Genomic DNA, 27,370 nt, shown 5'->3' on the forward strand with positions numbered 1-27,370 from the left:
TTAATAGTCATGTTGTGGAAGAAGACACGGTCTGTGAACTTTTTTAAAAAAAAATTTTAATTCCCATCTTCTGTAACAGGTCTTTCCAGATCTCCTCCCCAGCCCCCAATACCTTCACCCCTGAGATGACTGCACATGTATGTATTATACTATGTTTATCTGGCATTCACATGCTTTTTTGCATATTCTTCCCATCAGAATACAAGCTCTTAATGACAAGAACTAGTTTTCACTTAGCTGAAAGCCTGGCATATATTAAGCACTTAATAAATGCTTACTGACTTATTTTATGCATTTAAAATCTTTATTGAGAAGGGGTCCATCAGTTTCACCAGACTGCCAAAGGGGTCCATGACACCAAAAAATGCCAAGATCCCTTGCTGTAAACTCTAGCAGCTCCCTATTACCTGCAATATCAAATATAAAATTGTGTTTTGCTTTACAAGACCTTCATGACCTGACCCATCGATGGTACCTTTCCAGTCTTTTTACTCCAATGATGCTGGCCTCCTTGAGGTTCTTTTAACTCCAGGGCATTTTCACTTGCCCTCCCCTATATGGGGGAACTCTCCCTCCTCATCTCCATTTCCTGGATTCTCTGAAGGCTCAGATACAGTTCCATGTTCTGCAAAATGTCTTTGCCTGTCCCCCCCCCCAAGTGCCTTCCCTCTAAAACTAGCCCTAACTTATCCTGTATCTTAGTTGTTTGTATATTTTCTCCCACATTAGACAGTGAGCTCCTTGAAAGCAGTGACTGCTTTTTGCCCTTCTTTGTATTCCTAGTGCTTAGCATAACACCAGGCTCTTTATAGTAGGCTCCTTCATAAGTGTTTGTTGACCCAATGCCTATCAAGGCCAAGACTTCTGGAACTAAGTTCAATTTAAAACACTATAAAATGACCTCAGGACAAAATGAATTAAAGTTTCAGCTAGGCCTTCTTCTCAGAGTACTCTGGTTTCCCCTCTTCAGGATCCAGAGACTTTTGAATATTTACAGCTGGTTTAAGCTAAGCTCCAGATTTTGGCCCTAACAGCCATTTTTCATCTCTATACCCATAATATCTTTTACATACTAAGCACCAATTTGTTGAATTAATCAGAATGAACATAACAGCAAAGAAAAAGAGTACATTCAACTACCTGGTTTAATTTTATAAACATTGCTCTTTAGACCAGAGGCATTTCAAGCAGAGTAAGGCAGAGGACAGTTTCTAGACTGGGTCAACTCATCCCAGCTGAACTAGGAAGAGCTGACATGGAAAAAGAATAAAGACAACATAAGCCATCATGATTTTTAAAAAAAGTTTATTACAATGTACAATAGACTCATTAAGATAACACTTAATCTTGGCTACAGGCTGCTACAGATGTTGAAGTAGGAAATGCAGATGTCACAAAGCATGAAAGAAACCAACAGGAATCACCATCTTATCTACACAGGAACAGCTACTTTTTGCCAGATTTCTTAATCCCGCCACTGGCTGTAAGAGAAGAAAATATTATTCTAGAGAGGGAAGAATGCTGGGGGCTCATCTCTGGCCACTAAGCCCTGAAGATTTAACTTGATTTTAGCCTGAATTGCAATTCTATCCTACATGTCCGACTCACTAAGTAGGAAAAATAAATAGTCCTCACTTCTACTCCCTTCTCTCTATTCATACTACATGCCCTTCAAAACCTTTCCCTGGATTATTGTTATAGCTTACTTGGTCTCCCTGTACCCAGCCTCTCCCCTCTCTCCTCCATAAGCTATCCAGGAGCGGGGAATCTTTGGCTTCCAGGCCAAAAGTGGCCCTCTAGGTCCTTAAGTTCAGCCCCTTAAATCCAAACTTCACAGAACTTTGCCAAGGAGGCAGGTTCCCCACCCCTGTGCTATACTGTTGCAAAATTAATCTCTCTGAAGTCCCAGTATGACCAGGTTACTCCTCTGCACAAGAATTCAGCAACTCCCCATTATTTTTCGGGACAAAGTACAAACTTCTCTGTGTTTCTGCCTTTCTTTCCAAGCTAATTATTATCCCTACTCTATCCCTATTCCTATTATTATCACTACTGATAAATTGGCCAACTTGATATTTCCTCTTTAGGACATTCCACTTCCTGCCTCCTGGCTTTTGCCATACTGAGATGATGTCATTCCTCAGTTCCACTTTTTGAAACCTCCAGCTTCTTCAAGGCTTAGTTCCAATGCCATCTCCTTCAAGAGGCCTTTCTTGTTTTCCTTAATTCTTAGTGAAATCCCTTTCCCCCAGTTTCTATGTATTTATTTTATACATAGTCTATACTTCTCTGTAAACACTGTATCACACTGGTAGTTCATTCATAAGCTCTAAGGCTGGGACTGTCTCACTTTGTGTCCTCAGTATGAGGTACATAGTATATACCTTAAAAAGTGTTCTTTTACTTCTGTAAGCTGAATATAAGTTAAACCTTTTAAACAACATCACTTACAACACTAATAGGACTTTGTAATGTTTTTAAATGGCTGTCTTACATACTGGCATAAGTTTAGTTTTAGTCAATGTACTTTATTTATTTATTTTGGTTGGGCAATGGGGGTTAAGTGACTTGCCCAGGGTCACACAGCTAGTAAGTGTTATGTGTCTGAGGCCAGATTTGAACTCAGGTCCTCCTGAATCCAGAGCTGGTGCTCTATCCACTGCGCCACCTAGCTGCCCCTTAGTCAATGTACTTTAAAAGGAAAATGGAGATGACAAAAGCCTGAAAAATTATTTTAAACTGTGGAAAATATGTCTTATGAGGAAAGGCTATAGTTTCTGGGATTCTTTGGCCTGCAGAATCTTTCTGAAATTCGATCACTTTTAATTTATCTCCTTTAACAAAAGAAATCTAATAGCTCACATTTATGTAGCACTTTACAATTTATAAAATGCTTTCCTCACACCAATCCTACGAAAAATGTAGTTCACATACTATCACCCCCACACTAATAAGGAAACAGGTTCACAGAAGTTAAATGACTTATTCAGGGCCACTCAGTTAGTTAGTAAATGTCAGATGATATTTGAACCCAGCTTGCTCATACTCCAGGTCTAATATCTAGATGTGTAAGATCTAGTCCATTCCTGAAAGAAATTTACAGTTTGTTTGAGAAGGCACACAAAAAGTTAACAGAAGACCACATTTGGCAATGCCAAATAAATGGTACAGAACATAGCTGGTTTAAGAATTGGCAGTAAGCAAGAACCCTGTTGGCTAAGGTGTTCAGATAAGGCTTGATGGAAGGAACAATATAAGCAAGGATGTGGAGAGAGCAGTGAGGGGACTTGAAGGACAGAAGGTTTAAATGGGGGAACAGTGGGAAATAAGGTTGGAAAGTAGACATTTAAGACAGATTCTAGAGCAGTACTTGAAGGCTAGGCTACAGAGTTTGGGCAAATAAAATTTATTACTTATAAACATTTAATTAGCATTGTAAGCCCAAAGGCAAAAGGATTTAGGAAGAAAATGAATATTTATTAGGAAAAATATCATTTAATTTTTTTTACATGACAAGTTTTATTTAGATACTCAAAATGTTAAGCAACAATTAGGCAAAATGGTGAGACGTGGACTTTAGGGTAAAAATATACAGGAGGTCGCATGGCAACACTGACATCCACTGCAGTATATATAGATTTATATTTAAAAAACATTGCTAATATTGTAGAAGAAAATAACATGTTGAAAACAGAAAGAGCATTATAAAGGAAGTGTGATGTAGTGAATAGTGTTGGATTTGGTTGGAAGACCTGGGTTCAAATGCAGGTTTAGACACCTACTAGCTGTGCTACCTTGGGCAAATCACCTAACCTAGTTGTGAGGATCAAATGAAACAGTGCAAAATTCTCCAGCTCAGCTATCAAGTGTTAAAAAGGAAAGAGAACAGATGTCTGTGTGTGGATGTGTTCTTTTTTACTGTACTTACATGTTACAGGAAAAGGTTCTATGGGGAAGGGAGTCATTGGGAAGTGACCAATGAGAGATATATATGAAAGAAAAGTGTATTAATAAAGCACTTTTTAAAACAACAGATGGTCAAAGATTGGTTTGAGATATGACCTTAAAGATTAGAGATCAAGGAAAAGGCTAAAGGAAAGGTGGTAGAATGATTAAGACTGAGGGGGAGATTCCTGTTAAATCAAGATTAACAGTTAATGTGTTATGGGGCAGTGAGAAGGGGAAGTAGATAGAGCACTGGCCCTGGAGTAAGGAGTACCTGAGTACAAATCTAGCCTCTAGCCTCAGACACTTACTAGCTGTATGACCCTGGGCAAGTCACTGAACCTTGATTGCTTCCCTGCCCAATGCCAAGTTAACATACCAAGGATTTAGGATTTACTCATATGGGAACTCCAACTACTATTAAAACTTGCATATATATAACTTATAGTCTTGGTGAATTATCTGGCTCTTTGTGACCTTCCCCTGGTCACAAAGCAAGTAAATTTCAAACCTAAGTCTTTCTGACTCTGGACTCTTGACAATGCCCTCTAACAATCAGGATTTTCAATTGACAAAATGCAGACTTGCAGGTGCCAGTTAACTGCCCCTCCAGCTTAACAGTTTCTGAAAATCTGAGCTAAAAGATGCCACAAAAGCAACCTACAAATTGCCTGCATTACCAGCCAAGAATATGTAGCTAACATCTAGATATGTTGGGAAGAAATGTGATTTACTGCACAGAGCAATAGGTTTGCAGTTAGTCTCATACTGTCTACCTCAGCTCTACCTTTCCTGTGATCCTATCCTGTTCTGCTCTCTAGTTCCAATGTGCTCCCTCCCCTAGTTCTATTGTTAAACTTCCCTCTGTCCTAAATCTCATATCTTCATGTTCTTTCCATCTTTGAACACTTATTAATCTGGGTCCCCCAAGAATATACTGCATTTCTACATCTGACCACATTATCCAATTTTGGGTTGTTTCTTTTATAACCTCCCACCACAACGAGCTGGGAAAAACATACTCCTTGCTTCTCAATGATACTTTTAGACCAGGCCTGCACAACCTGTGACCCTCCGGCCTCTGTGCAAACCTGTTCTAGACTCTCTGCACTGCCTCCCCAATCATTTAGCAACCTCTCTTCCTATTAGGTTTATTCCACTGTCTGTATCTCCCTCTCTAGATCTGGTTTGCAGATTTATTAGTCCTCTAGATAATTCTCCATCTCATCTCAAGAAGTTTAGAAGCTGTAGGTTTCCTCTCCATGCCAATACCTGCCCTCAAACTTTGGAGTTTCAATATAAACTTGGATGTCCCCTCAAGCACCCTGGTGTCCCAATCTACTCCCATGACCAGTCCCATTCATCCAACTCCAACTTCACTCCTTCAGCCACAGAAATGGCCATTCACTTGACCTCACTGTAACCCACACTATTCTACCTCTATGGTCTACAACCCTGAAATTCTCTCTGACCACAAACTCTTACTCTTCAATCTTTCCCTTTGCCACACTTCTCTTAAACTTCACTATCACCTCCAATCACTCCAATCTCCTCTGCTTTCCCAGTCTGTCTCCTTCTCAGGTCTTACTTTTCTCCCTTTGTTCTTGACCTTATGGTTAAGGAACCCACCTATACAGCCCTCTGTCCTTGATTCCCTTACTCTCTTGTCCTATTGTTGCTCATGTCTTGCCAAACTCTAGCTCTGGGGCATCATCATAATCTACTTTTTCCATTCCCACTTAATTGCTACAGTACTCAAGGGGAGGATGTTGCAGAATTCTGGCAAATAAATCAACTACAAATTTACTATATGGTGAGAACTGATGTAGCTAGCCCAGATCCAGACAAATCTTATTTACTTACTTACTTCTGCACTCCAGCCTCCACCTCCAACTCAAGCTTTCACCTTGATGAGTATTCACCATTGTCTAGCCAGGACCTAGACCCATCCTCATCGCTTACCCTACTTCCTTCCTTTCTATTCCTCCTAATCTCCAACCCTAACTCTAATAATAATACTAATCAACTCAACACCCCCATAGTTGAAAAGGAGTGTCAATCACTTGCCCTTGATTCTAATTACCACTCTTCCAAAACACTCCTCCCTGGCTACTACTCCTTTATATGTATTTTCTTGTCTTTATTAGAAAGTAAGCTCCTTGAGAGCAAGGACTGTCTGGCTTGCTTTTATTTGTATCCCAAGCACTTAACACAGTGCCTGGCTCATAGTGTTTAATGTGCATTCATTCATCTATTCTCAACTGGGTCCATACTGCTACATAGCAATCTTTTTATTCTTCTAACAATCTATTCCACTCCCTTTTCTGACCTCATGTGTAACACTGCTCCCCCCCCCAGCAGATCTCTCTTCCTTTTATGAGAATAATTATTATTTTATTATTTTTATGATAATAATGAGAAATATTAATGAACTCCTTTTTCATTCCTATTTTATACCTCATGCTCTTCATCATTCCCCATTCTCTCATTTGTTCCAGTCCCTAACAAGAGGCAGCCCTTCTTCTTGCCAAGGCCCACCCTTCTATTTGCACCCTTGATCCCATTCTCAAGTCTTCTTTTGGATCTTACTTCTATGACCACTCAATCTCTTGTCCTCATTTTCTCTCTTTCTACTTACTGGCTTCTCTGTGTCTGACATATATGTTCAGGTCTCTGCCACCTTTAAAAAACCTTCACTTGACCCTGCTGTCCCCTCAAGCTGATATTACTCAGTCCTTCCAAAGCCAAACTCCCTACTACCCCCACCCAGTGGTTTATATTTGTTTCTTCACTTCTCATTCCTTCCCTCTTTGACCAGTTTCAAACCCTTGTAATCTGACTTCTGCACTATTATTCAACTGGAACTGCTCTTTCCTTGGTTACCAATAATCTGTCAATTGCTAAATCCAATAGGCTTTTCATTTGTTGGGATTCCCAACCTCTGTTGCTTTTAACACTGCTGACAGCCCTCTCTCCTCCCTCAGTTTTTTGGTGACACAGCTTCTCTTCATCATTCATGTCTTGGGCAGCCTTCTCTTCTTTCTCTAAACCCTTTCTTCATGATTTTATCAGTTCCCATGGATTCAGTAATCATTTCTTTGCAGATCCAGCCTTGTTTTTCCTGTGCTCCATTCCTCTATTTTAAAGATGCAGAATGTCCAACTGAACATCTCCACCAAAATGTCTCACAAGGTATCCCAAATTCACCATGCCTAAAACATGACTCTTTATGTTTCTCCCTAAACCCATCACCCCTCCTTAATTCCCTATTTCTATCAAGGATACTACTACCCTACCACTGACCCATAATTGGAATCTCAAGGTTGTCTTCAACTCTTCACTCTCTCTCACCCCTTTCATCTAGCTAATCAGTTGCCAAGGCTTGTCCATTTCACCTCCACAATATTTCTTGCATCCAGGCTCCTGAGAGCAGGAATATTCAGGGCAGTTGTAGCCTGTATCCTTCTCTCTACTTACATTGCTACCATGCTATTTCAGGCCTTTATCATCTTTTCTCTGAACTATGGCAGTAGCCTCCTAAGTGATGTCCCTATCAATTCTTCTCTCTAATCCATCCTCCACATATCTGGCAAAATTTTCCTAAAGCACTCTATGCTCAAGAATCTTCAGTGGCTTCTTATTGCTACTAAGGCAAAATACAAACTCATCTTTGTGGCACATAAAGTCCTTCACACTCTGGCTCCAGCTTATCTTTCTAGGTTGATTACTCCTCCTCATAAACATTATACTTTAGCCAAACTGGCTCAATTGCTGTGCTCCAAACATAACATTCCATCTTTGAATGGCTCTCCCCCTAAAATATGATCACTCCTTACTTCTCCCTCTTAGAATCCTTAGTTTTCTTCTAGGCTCAGCTCAGTTCCTTCTTATATGAGGTCTTTCCCCTCTTATTCCTCCAGTGTTTATGGTTTTCTTCTCCTGAAATTTCTTTGCACATTTGGTATCTCTCCAGTAGAATGCAAGCTCTTGAGGACAGGCTTTTTTGTCCTTGTATTCCCAGAACCTTACAGAGTTCCTTGTACTGAGTACAGTGCCTTTCACATAGTAGTTTTTTAAATAAATGCTTGAATTGAATTCATTTGGGTTTCAAGTCTGGATCTGCCACTTACTGTGTCCCCAGGCAAGTCATTTCATTTTTCTGAACTTTGGTTTCCTAATTTGTAAATTGTCCAACAATTAAAAAGAGATAAATGCTTAAAAACACTGTAACAATACCAGCTATTATCATTATGTGCTTCAACTAACATGTTAAAATTTAGTTAAAGCTAAAAAAAAATAAAGATTTAGCAGTGCTGTGGTTGTTTTTTTGCAATGGCAACAGCAATTTAATTTCTGAAAGTGCCTTTTATCTTTGCTAATGAGTACTTTCTATAGAAATTCAAAGGACTAGGCTTTTTAACAAAACTTACCAAGCGGTCCCTTCCCAGCAGCTTTTGCTTTTAACTCTTCCAGTTTTTTCTGTTCTTCTTTTTGTTTTTGTTTGAAAGCTATATCTTCCTAAAGAAAATGTGGAACATACTATTGAGGCCCCAGCTGAGCTGAGCTGGGTGACTATAACCAGCAGTTGCTGGTATTTGTCCCTGAGAATGTTTATAGTTGGAGTTGAAAAGATGTGGGTCACATACTGGATAAGCACTAGGAAGGCCTGGCCTGTGGGGGAAGGGGGAGTCTGCTCTCAGTGCTCATTCCCAACTAAGGTCTCCCCCTTTTTTATGCCTAAGCCAGTAAAGTTCACTCTTTTCCCCCAATACTTGAGGGACAGTATAATTCACCACAATTCCCTTGCCTATTACCTCCCACTGGGGTCTGAGCAGAATCAAGTATATGATATAAAACCTCAAATACCCCATTTTCCCCTACATGGTATCCTTTCACCTCATCCCAGATACCTCACCTCATCCATTTCCTTGGTTTGCTTCTTGGGCTGCTTCAGAGGCTTCTTCTTACCACCTGTCAAGGGATTTAGGAAGCCCTGTTGTTAAGATTTGGGAGACAGGAGCTGAAAACTCAGGGGGTGTTTCCTGCCTCTTGGGATGGAAGGCTGATAGCTGTCCCAGGCCTGGGGGAACCCAGAAATCTCAAGCTTTTCTTCCTGGGAGTCTGTCCCTCTCTTGGGCCGGTGGAAGGAGGGTTGGGACTCAACCTCCTCTTGTGCTCCTCCGTGCCTTGGCCTTGAGGAGAGTTCTAGGGGTCAGGGGATTCTCCTCTCCTGGTCCAGACAGAAGGGTCCGGCCATATCAGCAGCCCCTCTTGGGCATGGGAAGGGAGAGCTCGGCCCCGGGGCTCCCTCTCCTATAGTCCCGCGGTCTCGGGGTCCCCTCTCGGGAATGGCCAGGACATACAGCACCCAGACGGCTCGGCCCCCCCCCCCCCCCGTCTTTGGGCCACTCACCCTCGCGACCGGACATCGTGCCTACTACTCAGCTGCCCCGAGCCCCTTCGCTGCCGGAAGCGGAACCTTCGGACCTCCCCTTCCGCCTCCATCGTCAGGCTGATTGGTTCCTAGCTTGGAAATGGAGCCATGGTTTCCGCGTTGGGGTCAGAGGTCGTGGCCGGCTGGAGACCTGGCTGTTCTGAGCCGACGGTTATCGGTTCGGTTCCCGCGCGCGCCAGGTGAGGGGGCGGGGGCAGCCAAGCCCCGAGGCTCGGCCCACGAGCCTTTGCAGGGGTCCCCGGCAAGAGGAATAGGGTCTGGAGGCTCTCGGGCCGGTCTGAATGGTCAGGCTGGGCACGCTAGGAGGGAGGCTGTCTATCAGGCTAGCTTGCTGCTAGCGCCCTTGGCCCTGCTCGGAGGCTTGGCCTGGGGGTCTCCCACCCTGGCGGGTCGGGAGGTGCCCCAGGCAAGGCCCCTTCCTTCCTATGCTCCTGCCCGACTGTCGTGGGAGAAGCCACCTGAAGGCCTTGGCGGTCAGGAAACCAGGGAGAAGGCGGGAGGAGGAGCGGTCAGGACCCTGGAGGGAGGGGGCCTCCCTCTGAACTTGGTAGAGGGGAATGGGGGGAGGCCAGGGAAGACCTCTTGAGGCCGGTGGCCGGGGGTGGGGGCGCGACCCAAAAGAGCAGAAGGTGGGGAGGGGGGAGTTTCTGTCCCTTGGAATGAACTTTTTCTTAAGGATTCGGTGCCTGGACCAGGGTCTAGCCCGTACAAACTTGTGAGACGAGGGGACTCAGCGTTAATTATTCCTCATCCCTGAACCTGCAGACCCTTTTCTGAACCCAGCTGGAGGGCCTGACCTTCTTGCATTTTTTATCTTTTGTAGTATTTTCTGCAGCTGTCATAGATGAGGAAAAAAGTCTAAAGAGGTGTAAATGACATAGAAGATTACCCCTTGTCAGCGGCAGGATTTGAACCTCATTTTCCTGAACATACTTGCCTGTGTGACCATGGGTAATTGACTTCTCAGTGCTGCAGGCAACTTTTATAAAATTGAGTTTGTCTTTTAATGTTCTCTGTCCTGACAAAACTGTCCCCCCCCCCAAAAAAAAAGAGTGGCATGTGGAGGGAAGCACCATAAGGACAAGGCCAGGGTCATCATTTTTGTTTCCCCCATTACATGCTTGATAAAGTTTAAGTACTTACTCTGTGCTCAAGTGCCTAATAGACATCTCAAACTGGATGTCCTGTTAAACTCAACATGTCCAAAACTGAACTCATTATCTTTTTCCCCAAAACCTTCCTCTGTTCCTAAATTCCCTATTCTTGAGGGTGCCACCATCCAGTCACCCATGCTGGAAGTTGTCTTCTCACTTTCACCCACCACATTCAATCACTTGTCAAGTCCTATCATTTCTACCTTCATAGCATCTTTTGTATATATGTCCCTTTTTCTGATACTGCAGCCACCCTAGTGAAGGCTGTCATCATCTGAGGCCTGGACTCTTGAAGTAGTAGGCCTGCTAGTTGATCTGCTTGCCTTAAGTATATTCCCACTCCAGTCTATCCTCCCTTAAGCTGTCAAATTGATCTTCCTAAAAGCATATGTCTGGTCCCTTCCTACCTCTCCAGTTTCCGAGCTCCTATCACCTCCAGGATCAAATGTAAAATCTTCTGTTTGACTTTTAAAGCCTTTCATAATTTGGTCCCTTCCTACCTCTCCAGTTTCCTTACACCTTATTCTCCACATATTCTTCAATCCGATGACATTAGCCTCCTTGAGCTAGACACTCCATCTCCCCAATCCAAGCTTTTTCACTACCTATGCCCCCATGCCTGGAACTCGTTTCTACTTCCTGGTTTCAAATCTAAGCTAAAGTCCCACCTTCTGCAAGAAGTTTTTCAGAGGTTGCTTTAATTCTCTATTAGGCTACCCCCAATTTATGCTGTATGTATCTTTGTACATTGTTTGCATATTGTTTCCCTTAAGGGCAGGGACTTTTTTTCCTTTCTTTGCATCCCTGGTGTTTAGCACTGTACATGGTATATAGCAGACACTTTAGAAATGCTAACTGATTGACTGTTGGGGAGATAAAGATCCAAAATAATAAAAAATGACAATTGTTCCGTCATGTCCACTTCTTTGTGACACCATTTGGGGTTTTCTTGGCAATGTTACTGGAGTGGTTTGCCATTTTCTCCAGCTCATTTTAGAAATGAGGAAACTGAGGCAAACAGGGTTAAGTAACTTGTCCAGGTTCACCCAGCTGTTAAGTGTCTGTGGCCAGGTTTGAACTCAGGAAGATGAGTTTTCCTGACTCCAGGTCCAGCACTCTGTCCACTGTACCACTTAGCTTCCCCAGAAGTGACAGTGCCTGAATTTAATGAGCCTGTTGTACTAGGGAGAAAGGTATGATTACATAGACAGGTATGATACAGGGGAGGATTTGAAGAAGGCAAAGGAAAGATAAAAAATTAAGCTAGATGCTGTGTAGATACTTAATAGAGCCTTGTTGATTGATAGGAAAATTGGGGAGGGAAAAAAAACACTCTTAATTGGGGGAATTAGAGAAAACTTCATGGAGAAAGTGACACCTGAATCAGACTTGAAGAGAAAGATTCTGAAAGAGATAAAAGAATTCATACCAGGCATATAGGATAGCATGTTTAAGGAATACCTAGTAGTGCATTTGACTGGAGCAGAGAACATGGAGAGAAAATATTGTGAAATAAGAGTGAAAAGTAAGTTGAAGCCAGATTTTATTGGGTTAAGGAGTTTATATTTTATTGTATGGGTAATAAGGAGTCACTGAAAGATTTTGAGCAGAGGAGTCACAAGATCAAATCTGTACATTTGGAAGGTTATTTTGGCAGGGTAGAATAGAGAGTGGAAGCAGGGAGCCCGATTAAGAATCTGTTAAAATGAGCTAGGATAGAGGTGATGAGGTCTGAATGAGGGTGGTGGCATTGTGAATGGAGATAAAAGGATATGGGTGATTCTGTGCAGGTTAGCAAATGAATTTCTTTTAAGCTTGCTTCGAGGTTTTTCCATGGTCATTGGACACCTGTTTTGAGTATCAAGCAGTATAAAATTAATGCCCCATCCATTAGCAGGTCTGGCTGTGCTCTGGAGTATTTTTTCCCGCAGGCTTGTAGCTCAATAGTATTTTGGCTTGGATACAGAATATTTCTTAAGATAGGTAGAAATGTGGATTAGGAAATTAGAATCATCTTCTTTGCAGAAAAGTGAATAATAATCAGGCATTTGGAAATTAACAACATGTGCACTTCTCTTGAAAAGAGAAAGGATTAAGGAGGACATTTTGTGTGTATGTGTATGCATGTGTATAAATGTGAATCACTGCTATTATTCCTTTTTCATCAGTACTGTATTCTTTCCTGCATTTTTGGCCTTCCATTATTTTTGGTTGCCACCAGATGTCACTATAACAGTCTGTCTTAGTGATTAGATTTTCTATTTGGGCAGTAATTTGACCAACACAAAACAGCAATTCCATATTTTGGCAGACTTGTAATAGACATGAAAAGACAGGACCAGAGAGGTAGGGGTAGAAGAAGGAGCGCTACGAGTTGGATAGTGGGGAAGATTCTGTATTTGAATAGCCCTCAGCTTCTCCATTTGCTTAGGACAAACATCCAAAAGACTGAAAAAAAGGAAAGATTAAGGAAAAATCAATCTGTTGAGCCTGACTGAGCACTAAGAGAAGTAGTGGGGAAAGGGAGAGATTAGAGTAGAGGATTGAAATGTGAGATGCAGGAATCAAATAGCCTTGGAGTCCTGTGATTAAATGAAATTAAGAGGAAAAAATTGGACAGAATACAAGAAAAAAATATTTTTCTGTGAAGATCTGATTTTCTTATACAATTGTCTCCCTTCGAGGAAAGGCAGAAGCCACTTTCCTTGAAACTATATACTTCAGTAGTCATAGAAGTTTCTTATGGAATATATGCCTGATTTTTTGAAGAAAGGTTGGAGTCTGGCAGGGAGGTAGTTGATTGGGCTTTTTTTTGGAAATGATACCGAATCCTAGATGTTTCCTGAAATCCTGTCTCAGGTTTCCCCAGGGGATTTTTATGCCTCACTCTGCCCTGCTGAGCTGTTGTCCCCATGTTTCCCTCCAGTTTGTCATCATATTTATAGGAGTTATAGTCTGAGTAGGCCTGGGCGTCCTTTTCCTCAGGCACAAGATTCATCCAGCTCATTAACAGGGATGTACCTGTTCTTGGAGAGTAGCCAAAGCTTTTGTAGGAAGGTATAGGCTTTGGAAGTGAGGACAATGTATACTATTTGCTGTTTGTGTCTAATTAAATACAGGTAGTGATAAAAAGACAAAATACATTAATAAATTTTTTAGAAAATTAAATGTACCATCCTTCAGAAGTGAGAAGTTGTGGGGTTTATTATCTGTACTGTCCAAAGTGATCAAAATGTTAGTTAATTTTTTTTAAGTCTTTTTTCCTTTTAAAATATTTGTTACAAGGAAAAGCTTGCTGAAAAGGGAAGAGAGGAGGAGGGATATATTTAGGACTTCATGTGATTAAAACAAAAGGCATTAATAAAAATTTTAAACAAACAGGCAGCTTGGCCTACTGCCTACTGGGCTGGCTGTGGAGTGAGGAAGAAAGACAGGGTTCACTTTCTGCCTCCAATTCATGGGCAGATGTGTGACCATGGGCAAATCATTGATCTCCTCAACGTCCCAGGCAACCCTGTAAGACAAAGAGTTACTGTGAGTTGCAGGTCAGGGTAGGTGGAGGGTTTCCATGTTGGTGAAATCATAGGTCTGGAAAAATCAAACTAAGAAATGTACAAAATCTTTCCATTGAACCAGTTTACTTGAAAGCTCTGAGGAGAACCATTCTCCAAGTAGAGGGTGACTAATAGTCTATAGATCATCATATTTAAGGAGTGTTCAGGTAATACTTATTTAAATGAAAATATTTTGTTCAGACATTGTTCTGTCTTAAAAATTATAAATGCTTGAGCTTGGTTTTATGATTTTCTTGGTTCTGAGTAGATATCTTTTGTGTCCCTTTTCCAGCATTCCTCATTGCCTTGCATGAATTCTCAGGCCTAATGATGGGGCATACTAACATTTTTGTGATGCAGCACATCGTGAGTTCACCCCAGAAATTGGAGCTGAGAAGCCAAAGAATGAAACTCTTCATTATGAGGACCTTCTACAGCCCAGGTCCCATCCAGCCGAAAGGGAAAACTTCTGCAAAAACTGCCATCAGACTATATCATAGACTCACTGAGATGGGTCGAACCCTGGGACAGAATTTACAACAGAGAGTATCTTCTGTGGCCAAAACTTGGTGGGACAGTTATGAAGAATTCGTTGGGCTAAATGAAGTTCGAGAGGCCCAGGGGAATGTGACTGAGGTAAATACTACAGATGAGAATCTAGAGCTCTTATCACTTTTTATGGTGGGTGCTACTATGATATGTTATTTCTGGCTAATGCCATCCCCAACAGTGTTTAAGCCATATCCAGCCTTTCTTTCCTGGCTAGCAAGCTTCAGTTCTTTAGTGCCACTGGGTTGGAGATACTGAATGTGGTTTTAGCATGTCACTCAACCAAACCACTGCCATTTTCCCCTCCCAAGTCTCTGGTCATTACCTTTTATACACTTAGGTCCAATAGCTGATTCCTTTGTTGGTGTTGAATTGGTGGTGTTTGTTTGCATTTATAGTGATTTTATAGCACTGTAATTAAAGAGCATTTGTGAAAGAAAAAAATTGAAAAACATTCTACCTATACAGGGTGTCCCAAAAAATCTTAGTGCCAGTTAAGCTTTAAGAGCTTAAAACTGTACTGACAAAAGTCAAATCCATCATAACTTCAGTGTGATTACATTTCAGCTCTTTCCATAATAACAGTGAGTATAGTTTATTTACAAAAACACTGGAATTTGTGGTATTTTCTCCACAGGTGGAGAATTGGGTAAATATTCTACTTTTCATTGTATATCATGTGTGTGTGTTTACATACACATATGTATGTATGTATACACACACCACATCAGTGTTTTATCTTTAATTCTCATTTAACCTTTGTTACTTAGTTATTAAAATTTTAAATAGAAAGCTTCCTTTCCCCTCTTTGAATGGAGAAACATGAATAAGGAATAGGGAAAGAGTAGAGTAGATGGTAGATCTACGGATAGACTGAGTCCTAGATTCCCTCTTTTGTAGACATAGTTCTATCCACATTGACAACAGAGTGCTGAGCCTAGAGTCAGGAAAACCTGAGTTCAAATCCATTCTCAGACACTTACTAGCTGTGTGACCATGGGCAAATCACTTAATCTCTGTGTGCTCAGTTTCCTCCTCTCTAAAATGGAGATCATAACAGCACCTGTCTTCCAGAGTTATGAGGATCAAATAAGATAATATTTATAAAGCATTTAGCACAGTGCCTGACATGCAGTAAGCACTTAATAATTGCTTATTCCTTTCCCTTATAGTAGTGTAAGAAAAACAGGTTTGATATTTTGTCCTTTTTTACATCTATCTTCTACCAGAATAAAATAAAAATAGAAGGAAAGGAGAATTACACTAGGGCAGCCAGAGTGCCAGTGTGTAACTATGTCCTCCCCCATTCCTAGTACTTCACTTATTTTAGGAAAGTAGTTCACCTTAGAAAGGGGGACATACTTCGTTTCTGTTTTTCTTTCAGGCAGAGAAAGAGTTCATGGTGGCTCGAGGAATTGTCCGAAAGGCTAGAGATGACCTGGAAGTTCACCAGGCCAGACTCAAAGAGATTCGGGATCGTTTGGATCGAGTTTCCCGGGAAGATATGCAGTACTTGGAACTTGCAACTCTGGAACACCGATTGTTGCAGGTAGGATGAATCTGGAGCTACTGCAGTCATACCTCTTTACCAACAGAAGTGCAGGCTGGAGCTTCCTGTTAGGGCTATAAGTCTGGCTCCCCTAACAAGTCTGTGTTACTATACACTCAGGAGAAATGGTAGATGTGTTTGCCTCTGGAAAGCAAAAGCAATTTGTTTTGTGACTTGTTCATTAATGTCTTCAAAGAGCACTGATAGAACTGAAGAACAGGAAAGGAATCACTGTTATTATATAATAAGTATTCTATTAGTATCCTATTATCGTTTACTAATATATTAATGTTGACAAAATAAAATTGATGGGTAGCTTTGAACACTTCTTTATTAACCAGCTAAATTCAAATTTTATTTGCTCTCCTCTACTGGCTTATTCCCCATTGCCTAAAAACATAACATATCTCATCTCTCCAAAAAAACAACCAACCCACCCAAGTCTTGATCTTGTCAACCCCTCAAGCTATATTACTCTTCTGTGGCCCTTTGACTCCAAACTTCACAAAATAAATTCCCTTAATAAATGGATTTGTTTTGTAAAACTTGGACTCAGTCAAAAGGCCACACCCAAGGACCTAGAAGGCCACATGTGGCCTTGAGGCTGAAGGTTCCCCACCCCTGCTCTTCTTCTTTGCTAGACTGAAAAAGAGCCTATACTTGCAGTTTGTACTTTCTCATCACCTGTCTCTGTAGTCTGACTTTCATCCCTACCACTCCATTGAAACAGCTCTCTTCAGGGTTACCAGTGACTTCCTAATTGTGCACTCTGTAGCTTTTCAGTCCTAATCCTCCTTGACCTTTCTGTAGCATATGCCATCTTTTCCTTAGCAATCTCATTTACTCTTATGGCTTCAATTATCATCTTTCTGCAGGTAACTCCTAAATCTACATATCAATCTCAGTCTTTCACCTAAACTCCAATCTTATATCTTTAGCTGCCTGGTAATAAAGTACATGTATACTGCTGACACCTCAAATTCAAGATGATCACAGCTGAACTCATCATTTTCCCCTAAAACTTGTTTCTGTCTTCTTATTTTCTCATTTTTTCTTTTGGTGGGGCACCACCATTCCCCCATTCTCTCCTGTTCCAAATCTTGGGGTCATCTTTGATTCTTCCCTTTGTCTCACTTCCCATATCCAATCAGTTGCTAAGTCCTGCTATTTTTTAGACAATATTGTTCATCTGTGTCCTGTCTTCTTTACCCACATTGCCACTATCCTAGTTCAGGCCTTCACCTGTGGTGGTATGGACAGCTGTAGTAGCCTGGCTGTTCTATTTCAAGGCTTAACCCTCACAAATCTGTCCATCACACAGCTGTTGAACTGGCATTCCTGATGCATTGATCTGAGCATCTTCCTAAGAACTCAAAAACTGAGGAGGTCCCTACTGCCTATAGGATAAAAAATAGATTGCTTTACCCTGGCATGGAAGGCCATCCATCGCACAGCTCCCTGTTGTCTTTTCAGCTTTATTTCATACAGTGCCACTCATGTACTTTATTTTCCATTCAAACTATTAGCTGACCCCATTTATAAAATGAGGAAGGAAGGTACTCTAAAATGCCTACAGCTGTGAATAGATGATCCTGATCCTGATTTTCCTACCTCTGTATATTTGTAAAGACCCTTCTTGCTTGGCATGTATTCATTCCTCCTTTCTAACTTCGTTTTGAAATCTTTTTCTTTAAAAACTAACTCAAGTGCCACTTCGTCTATGAAATCTTCCCAGATCCTCTTCCCACCAAAAGTGATTGCTCCTCTTGTTTTTCCACAGCGCAAAAAGGTTGTGTCTGTGCCCATGACATAAACTTTGTGAGGGCAGGAATCATGTTGTTTTTCATTATTGTATTCTCAGTGCCTAGTACTATAGTAGATACTTCACAGATTTTTGATGAGGTAATTTGCATCTCCCATCTTAGTGCTTTGTGGTTCACAATCAGGGCATGTCTCTTCCCTACCCCCTCCCCATCTATGTCTTTGATGGAGGGGTGAGGGATAAAGTACAGTATTCATATCCTACTTCTTTGGGTTTCCATTGACATAAACTATATAGCTTTAATTCTGTTTGTTGTTTCTGCAGGAAGAGAAGAGGCTCCGAACAGCCTACAGTAACTCAGAAGAGTCGGAACGAGAGAAGTTTTCCCTCTTCTCTGCAGCAGTGAGGGAAAGTCATGAGAAAGAGCGAACAAGAGCTGAAAAAACGAAGAACTGGTCAATCATTGGTTCAGTTCTAGGGGCTTTGATTGGTGTCGCTGGCTCCACCTATGTGAATCGGGTGCGGTTGCAAGAACTAAAGTCGTTGCTTCTAGAATCACAGAGTGGACCAATGAGTCTGCAGGAGGCCATCAGAGAACAAGCTTACAGCCACAACATGCAGAGCAAGGATCTCAGTGACCTTATTGAAGAATTTAGGAGTTTAGTGCACACTGGAATCAAGGTGTCTTCTGGAGCTCAAGAAGATGCCACTTCTGCTGGAGAAAGTCTTATATCTCATAAAGATACATACTTACTTTCAGCCTCTTTGAAAGAACAGCTCAGCCAATCTCAGCAGGTTCATTCATGTCTAGAGAGTTTACAAGAGCAGCTTACTGCCCTGAACAAAAAATTTAGTCAAATGGTTGCAGAGGTTCAGCTTGTAAAGGCTCCAGCCCGTTCTCAGCTTGTAGAGCAAGCAAACCACGCTTTGCCGGACTCTTCACTGGACACCAGGCAGTCCCTGGTTGCCCAGGGTGTGATTCTAGAGCTGTCAGACATGGAGCAGAGGTTGGAGGCCCAGGTCAACAGGAACTCGGTGTACAGCACCGTGCTCACTTGTACCATGTTTGCTGCTATGCTGCCGGTGCTGTACATTCTCTTCAGAGCCAACTAGCTGTCTCTGGAGGGAAGCTTCAGTGAGGAAGAAGAGTTGTTGGATTTAGTATTGAGCTGGCCGGCACCTTACTGCTTTGTCTGTTTAAGTCACTTGGAGGTTACTGGTGGTGAAGCCACCCAGAACTTGTGAGCCTGGCTCCTAAAAGGGGAATAGTTAGGCAGCAGGGTTTTCTTTTTCAAGATTTACCTTTTTAAAATTCCGGCTCACATTCTATATTCATTTACCAGCTTTGCACTTTCATGATTTGTTCCACAGAGGGAAAAGGATTACATTTGAAATTATGTTATTGAAAACAATTTAAAAACTTCAAATTATGGTAACAGCCGAAATTTACATGACATTTTAGTTTACAGAGCACTTTATATACACTATCAGTTGATCCTCACAACAATGTGATGTAGTAATGAAAGTCCAAGCCAATTTGGTTGAACAGATTGGGAAAGCAGTTCAGCAGTATGGATTTAAAACCATGAGGTTCTATTAATGTTAACATTTACCTTCATAGTCCCTGTGTTTTCTCTAGGTTCTCCCCAGTGTTCTTCTCTACTGTTGTCTGCATTCTATGACATTTTTAGTATCATGTCACTTTGTGTTGGGAGTAATTATTTTTGATGTTTCATGTGTCTGCATTTTTAATCTTGGTTTTCCTTTTCCTGATGTGACTTGTATTTCCTAGACCTTCTTGTGTCTAAGTATTTATGGGGTTTCTGGTCATTAGAATCTGGGAGTCAGGATTCCTAGGTGCTTGTCTGCTGGCTGACCAGGGAATCCACTTCCCTGTATGATTTAGCTGTTCTGTGCCATCTGTCAGGTGGGAAGAGCTCCCCTTGCCTTTCTTTTTTTCCTTTTCACCTTCCCTCCAGACACAAGGAAGAATTAATGTCTGATACTTGAAACAGAATTCAGGGTGGGGGAGTGGGGCTGATGGTAATGGATTGTGTTGGATTGGCAGCATAGAGAAAGGAGCTTGCTAAACGAACAATTTGCCTGTAGGGAAATAGGATTTGGGCACTACCAAAGAGTGTGTAAACTTTCGCTCTCTACAGCCTGGAGATGCTCTCTGAAAGTATCTCATTTTGCCTAAGGCAGGATGGGAGGAGAGCTGGCAAAGTGTATCCCATTGATAGTGTGAACTGAAAAGCAGTGAGCTGGGTGGGGTGAATTCCAGAAGTGGAAGTCACCATGCTAGTCAGACAGGGGTTGGGGGGAGGGAGGGGGCAGGCAGGTTGGATGGTGGCAGATTCAGTTCTGAGTGAACCCCACCCCGACATGCCTGCTCCAGTACAGGAGGGCTGCCTGTTGTTCCTTCAAACCTTTCCTGCCCTATCAAGCCTCAGACAGGCTTGCTCTGTATCAGCGTTTCCTTTGTGTTGCTAGGTAAGAACTCACAGTTGAATAAAAGATAACAACTAATATGGCCATTTATCATTGTTATCATCATTTTTTATTTAGAAAAGTTTGTAGGAAGCTGTGTTGTCCACCACATGGGAACAAAATTGAGGGATAGCACCACCAGTGGCTCACTGCAATTACATACCCTTTGTAGTTGTACATTAGTTGAGCTGGAACTGGAACCTGGGAAGATTCCTCCCAGCATAGTATCTTAGCTCTTGGAGAGGTTCTGTCCCTACAGTGGAGCCTGGCACTAACTGTACATCTGAGTAGCCCGAGGGGGATGACAGTTTTCTAAAGGGCTAAAGGCACATTAATTTAGCAAACATTTAATAAGTACCTCCTCTATACAATATAGTATGTTAGGCACTGAAGATGTAGCTAAATAAGGAAGAGTTCCTGCCCTTATCATAAAATCAGAGGAAGAACATTTAGATGTCTTGTAGCCCTACATACCTGAGCAAGAATACCTTCTCTAGGTGGCACAGTGGATAGAGCACCAGCCCTAAAGTCAGGAGGACCTGCATTCAAATCCGGCCTCAGATGCATAACAGTTACTAGCTGTGTGACCCTGGGCAAGTCCCTTAACCCCATTGCCTAGCAAAAAAAAAGAATACCTTCTCCAACACAAATGTCAACCACTTGACCTTCACAACTCTCCTGAGTGCTGCCTTAATCAGATTAAAATGTAATTGGGAAATATTTAACAAAATAAAAATACAGTAAAGTGTAATATTATGTTTTAAAATTTGTCAATATGCACTCACAGGGATCTTTATGTATGGATTAATGGCTGCCATTTCTTTTTGAGTTTGACATCACTGTTCTGAAATATCCCTGACAAGCGGTCAATGCAGCATTTATTTGAAGACATTGAGAAATTTAGAGTCATGACCTCTTTAGGTAATTCCATTTTTGGACAGCTCTTAATTGTCAGTTTTTCTCTAATTTTGACCCAGAAACATACTCCTATTCCCCTTGCTCCTAATTTTGCCCTGTTGGGCAAAGCTAAGGAAGTCTAGTTCCTCTTACACATTATAGCCCTTCAGATACCTGAAGATGACTATTTTCAACTAAACATGGGTTGTTTCAGATCATTCTTGAAAAGAAAGCTCGCTAGTTCTTTCACCATCTTGGTCACACTCTGGCTTGAAAATGTCCTTTCCAAAATCCAGAACTAATAGTCCCTATGTGGTATGACCAGAGTATTCTGTAACCTTTCGTTCTGGACACTATGTTTCTATTACTATGCTCTTAGATTGCATTAGCTTTTGGGGGAGCCTTGTCTCACTGTTGATAACACTGATCTTATAATTTACTGATCTCACAGATATTTTTCATATAAACTTGTCTCCCTGCCTTTCCCATTCTGTATTTGTATAGTTGACTTTTTTTAACTCAAGTACACAGCTTCACATTTCTCTCTTAGTAGGTTTGACCACCATTCTGACTCCCGTGAGGGATCCAGAAGATCACTTTGGATCCTGATCCAGTTATTCAAAATGTTATCCCAGCTTCATATCATTAGCAAATTTGATAAGCATGCCTTCATCATCCAAGTCACTGATAAAAGTGTTGCATAGAACTAGGCCAAGGGGATGGCTTAAGTCTGGTAGAGGAGATAAGAACACTAATGAGTACAGTGGAATGTTAATTGCACGAGAGAAGTACAACTCTGGGCATTCATGAGAGGGAGATGTCATTCATGGCTGTGAGTGTAAGGGAAGACTTCATGGAGGAGCTGCCATTTGAGCTGGGCCCTAAGTCACAATTAACATTTTGATCAGATGGACATGGAAAGGACATTCTGAGAACAAGGAGCTAAGTTAAGGAAAATAACAACAGATGGGAAAGTTTAGAACATGTTTGAGGAGTGATTTGTTTAGTAATACACAAGGGGCAAGTAATATGAAATGAAGTTAAATAGGTAGGTTAGGAGTGGATGAGTGCCTTGAATGCTGGGCTAACGAGTCTAGACTTTGTTCAGGCAATGGGAAACCGTTAAGATTTTCGAGGTGGGAGTGGGGGTTGGGTGGGATAGGTGACAGCTATATATTAGGAAGATCCATCCCCTTAGACACAATGAGTTGCAAGACAGGAGAATGAATGAGAAATATAGGAGAGAAATCCTCAGTAGAGGGATGAGGGTGTTATCTTTTGGGAACTGGTTTCCCTAGCTTCTCCATCTTCCCAAACTGCTGCCCTGAAATCTTTTGCTATTGTGCTTTTATTCACTCTGATAATAGCTACAGTTCTTTATTACCATGAAGGACTGGATTGGACCCAGCCCAGGACTAGAGACTCCAATATATAACCTCTTTTCATCAGGACCTCATTTTTTTTTAAGGCAATTGGGGTTAGGTGACTTGCCCAGGGTCACACAGCTAGTAAGTGTCTAGTGTTTGGTCTGAGGCCGGATTTGAACTTGGGTGTTCCTCCTGACTTCAGGGCCAGTGCTGTATCCACTGCGCCACTTAGCTGCCCCTTAAAACGTATTCAAACTTAAATTGTATTTTCTTTTCATCTCAGTCTTTTTCTTTCTTTTTTTTATTTTTAATTTCTTTTTTTTTTAGGCAATTGGGGTTAAGTGACTTGCCCAGGGTCACAACAGCTAGTAAGTATCAAGGGTTTGATCTGAGGCCACATTTGAACTCAGGTCCTCCTGACTTCAGGGCCGGTGCTCTATCCACTGCACCACCTAGCTGCCCCTGCTTAATGGATGTTCAATTATACAATATATAATAGACTACTGGTGATGTGGGCCTAAAGTTATATTCACATAGAGATGTTGAACCTATGGGAGTTGATGAGGTCACCAAGGAAGTAGACAAGAAAGCCTGGGGTATATAAACACATCATGGCAAATTACCCATAATTATCTAGCAAAGGATACTGAGAGTAGTCAGACAAGTAGAAAAAGAATCAGGAGAGAGGGAGGGCACAGAAACCCAGAGAGGAGACAGTATCCAAAAGAAGGTGGGCAAGAATAGCAGATGCTGCAAAATTCAAGAGGAATGAAGACTGACTGAGAACAGGCTATTTCATATAGCAGCATCTGATACTCTTGCCCACCTTGCCTGGAGAGAAGTTGCAGTTGAATGATGAAGTTGGAAACCAGAATATGAGAGAATGAGAAGTGAGAGGACAGGAAATGGGAAAAATGCGTATAGATAGGTTTTCCTAGTTCTATTCTAAAAGCAAGGAGAGATTATAGGGTAATAGGGGAGATAGATCAAGTGAAGGTTTCATAAGGATAGGGGAAAGAGACACATTTGTAGGACATCTTCATGATGTTGAGATCAAGAGTTTAAATCATATCTTATTGTAGCAGACATCAAGTAAAGGTATTGGTTATGGGACTCAAGGTTTATAACTTGGAGGCCAGTATGTTTGAGGGGACATCAACATGTTTTTGATATTTCCAAGTACAAGGGGAGGGGCTAGGGTGGAGAAGTAGAGAGAAAGCACATATCTAGGATCTGGATAAGGTGTTATTTCTGGATGGTGAAAACCTCAAAGGAGAGGCTAAATGATGGTGACTGAGGGAGGGTACCTGGAAGTGGCAGTGGGAAGCAAGGAATTTGCTCCTCCTCCTGGTCCATTATGTCAGAGAGCACAAGAGAAGGTATATCCACTATTGAAGAGGATGCCTTCAAAGGGAAACCGGGTTTTCTTGAGTGCTGGAACATGAAAGGGGTGCAGCAGAAAAAGGCACTGGATGAAGGGAAGTTTGTTAACAATGGAACAAGGGTTCCACAGGGCACAATGATAGGGGAAGGATAGGATTGAGGACTGTGGGATTGAGAACAGGGAGTGGCAAGTTTTCCATTTGGCAGCTAGCAGTCCGACATCACTGGAATTAGGATGGAAATGCATTTTTTAACTGGGGCTGCTACCCTTAAGACTCATGATGGCAGAGAGCAGAATAAATTCTTTCCCTAGCACTAGTGGAGGGAGATTGGGCTCTATTTGTTACTTAACCCCATTTGCCTAAAAAAAATAAATAAACATGAATATCCATTAAGCTGCTCAAATTTAACATGTTCAAAACAAACTATCTTTTTGTCAACTGCTTAGCACAGTGCCTGGCATATAGTAAGTACTTTATAAATGTTAGCTTACTATTATTATATTTTCCCCAAACCCTTTTCTCTTCCTAACTTCCCTATGTCTTTTGAGGCCACCATCATCCTTCTGGTTACCCTCTGATTCTTCATTTTTCTTCACCTCATATCCAATCAATTGCCTGGTCTTGTTGATTCTATTACCAAAGCATTTCTTGTACCCATCCCCTCTCTACTCCTATGGCTACCACCTTAGTTCAAGCTCATCATTTCTTGCCTGGAGTATTGCAACAACCTCTTAATTGGTCTTCCTGCCTCGTCTCTCCCCTTTCTGATTCATCTTCCACACACCTACCAAATTGATAGTCCTTAAGCACAGGTCTGACCATGTCACTCTTTCCTCTGGGGTAAAACACAATCTCCTCTGCCGAGCATTTAAAGTTGTTCACAATCTGGCTCCAGCCAATTTTTCCAGGTTAGTCGTGTATGTCCATGTTAGTCCATGCACCCCATGCACTTAACACTCCAGCCTATCATACTTCATACTCCTCCTGTTGAATAGTTCATCTCCTTCCTGCTTGCTCTGGCCTGGAATGCTTTCCCTCTTCAGCTTCCACAAAGAATTCCTAGCTTCTTTAATGGTTCAGTTCAGATGCCATCTCCTACACAAGGTCTGCCCTCATCTACCCAAGTTTCTAGTGCCCTACTCACAAGGAAATTATGTATATTTTGTATTTCCTTATGTGTTATCATGTTACTTTCCCTTGTAAATTTCTTGAGGGCAGGAACATGTTTGTTTTTGTATTTCTATCTGCATTATCTAACATAATGCCTGATACATATTAGGTGCTGTTGGTAAGAATGTATAATTGTACTTCTTATGCCCAGGTCTTATTTATTTTTGTTGTATATGTGACTCAATTTCTATACTAGACTATAAGATGGAGGAAAATAATCTTATGTATCTTAATACATCTTATTTATTTCTCTTAATATTTCCCTTATGCCCAGCATAGTGCATTGTAAATAGCAAGCACTGAATGGTCATTCAGTGAATTGGAGGGGGAAGAAACCAGAGGCAGGAAGACTGGAAGTCCTTGTAATAGTTCATGTGAGAGGTAATGAGGGCCCAGAGAAAGGGTGGGAATGGAAAAAAGGGAATAATGGAGAGATAATAACAAAGGTAGATGGGGCAGCTAGGTGGCGCAGTGGATAGAGCACCAGTCCTGAAGTCAGGAGGACCTGAGTTCAAATCTGGCCTCAGACCAAACACTTGACACTTACTACCTGTGTGACCCTGGGCAAGTCACTTACCCCCAATTGCCTAAAAGCAAAAAATAAAATAAAGGTAGAGTTGGCAGGATTTGGTGGCCTTACTAGGCATGGGACTACTGGGAGAAGTCAAAAGATGATTTCATTCAACCCAGGTAACTGGGAGAATGGTGGGGAGAGTTTGCAAGTTTTGGAGGAAACATGGAGTTTGGCTTTGGACAAGTTTTTGTTGCATGTACCATGTGCATAGTGAGTACTTTAGGCTCTGCAGAGGATGCATCATTTGTATAATAAAAGCCGGCATTACAGAGAACTGAAACATTTACAAAGCGCTTTATAACCATCTCATTTGATCTTCATAGTCTTTCAATGTAGGTACTTACAGATATTATCCCCATTTTGCAGATGAGCAAACTGAGGCACAGAGAGGTTAAGTGACTTGTCCAGGGCTATATATACATCAGGTAAGCATCAGACAAGGGCAGCATTTGATCCTATATCTTCCAGACTTCAAGTATAGCACTCTACTGAAGTGGGTAAACTCAAATAGAAACAGATTAGAAAATTGAAATTAACATCATATTGACTTTTGTTTTTATTTATTCTGTTTAGCATTTCCCAATTACATTTTAATCTGGTTGCAATTTTGTGGGTTGCATGCCAGGGCTGCAAGTTTGATGCCTCCACTGTCTCATATATGACATCATCCCTGAACTCTAAAAGTTTACGATCCAGATTAGAAGATAGGTACACAAATAATTGTGTATACCATGTAAATGATATGAATATGTGAAAAAAAAGTATTTATTAAGTGCTTATTATGTGTAAAATAAAGTATTAAGTGATAAGAATATAAATAATAATCGCTAACATTTCTGTTGTATTTACTATGTGCCAGGCACTGTGCTAATTACTTTAAAATTTCTCATTTGACCTTCACAAAAACCCTGGGAGGCAAGTGCTATTATTATCCCCATTTTACAGATGAGGAAACTGAGGCAACAGAGGTTAAGTGATCTGCCCAGGGTCACACAGCTAGTATGTGTCTGAGATCACATTTGAACTCATGTCTTCCTGACTCCAGGCCCTATACTATCCAATGTACCATAGAAAAATTGAGACAGGGTGTGTTCTATAGGTACTCATATTTTAATTGGGGGAGACTACAAATAAAAGCTCAGTTGCAAGGCAAATGGCAAAACCCAGGGATCCTTAGGTTACATAGGATAACAGTGCCAGGAGACTTCAGGACATTTAAGACATGGCATATGGTAAGGCCTGGTGGTCCTTCAAGTCACCAGAAGGAATAGAGTTGTTGACTCCTATTTCATCCAAGTCATGTAAGCTTGTTCTGCATGAGAATTGTAGACAACAAGTGGTATAGTTATTCACTTGAGAGAGAGAGATTGCTTAGGAATAGCTAGATGGTACAGTGGATAGAGAGCTCTAGCCTTGGAGTCAGGAGACCTGAGTTCAAATCCAGCCTCAGACCAGACACTTGACATTTACTGGTTGTGTGACCCTGGGCAAGTCACTTAACCCCAACTGCCTCACCAAA

General features: G+C 41.4%; 1 protein-coding gene and 1 long non-coding RNA gene across 2 annotated transcripts; one reads left to right on the top strand and one right to left on the bottom strand.

The window, feature by feature from the left end:
- Positions 1 to 1,288: 1,288 nt before the first annotated feature.
- On the bottom strand, positions 1,289 to 9,462 carry LOC110216997 (uncharacterized). The gene is made up of 4 exons (XR_002326933.2): positions 9,359 to 9,462; positions 8,861 to 8,916; positions 8,376 to 8,463; positions 1,289 to 1,481 (listed from the first exon to the last, which is right to left on the bottom strand). It is a non-coding gene; the product is annotated as an uncharacterized LOC110216997 (long non-coding RNA).
- CCDC51 (coiled-coil domain containing 51) lies at positions 9,450 to 20,497 on the top strand. The gene is made up of 4 exons (XM_020999113.2): positions 9,450 to 9,579; positions 14,401 to 14,744; positions 16,042 to 16,206; positions 18,293 to 20,497. The coding sequence occupies exons 1-4, from the start codon at positions 9,480 to 9,482 to the stop codon at positions 19,079 to 19,081; spliced, it is 1,398 nt and encodes a 465-aa protein (XP_020854772.1). The 5' UTR covers positions 9,450 to 9,479; the 3' UTR covers positions 19,082 to 20,497.
- Positions 20,498 to 27,370: the final 6,873 nt, after the last annotated feature.

Source organism: Phascolarctos cinereus, unplaced genomic scaffold (genome assembly GCF_003287225.1).
Source record: "Phascolarctos cinereus isolate Bilbo 61053 unplaced genomic scaffold, phaCin_HiC Scaffold_4;HRSCAF=312, whole genome shotgun sequence".
Lineage (NCBI taxonomy): Eukaryota > Metazoa > Chordata > Mammalia > Diprotodontia > Phascolarctidae > Phascolarctos > Phascolarctos cinereus.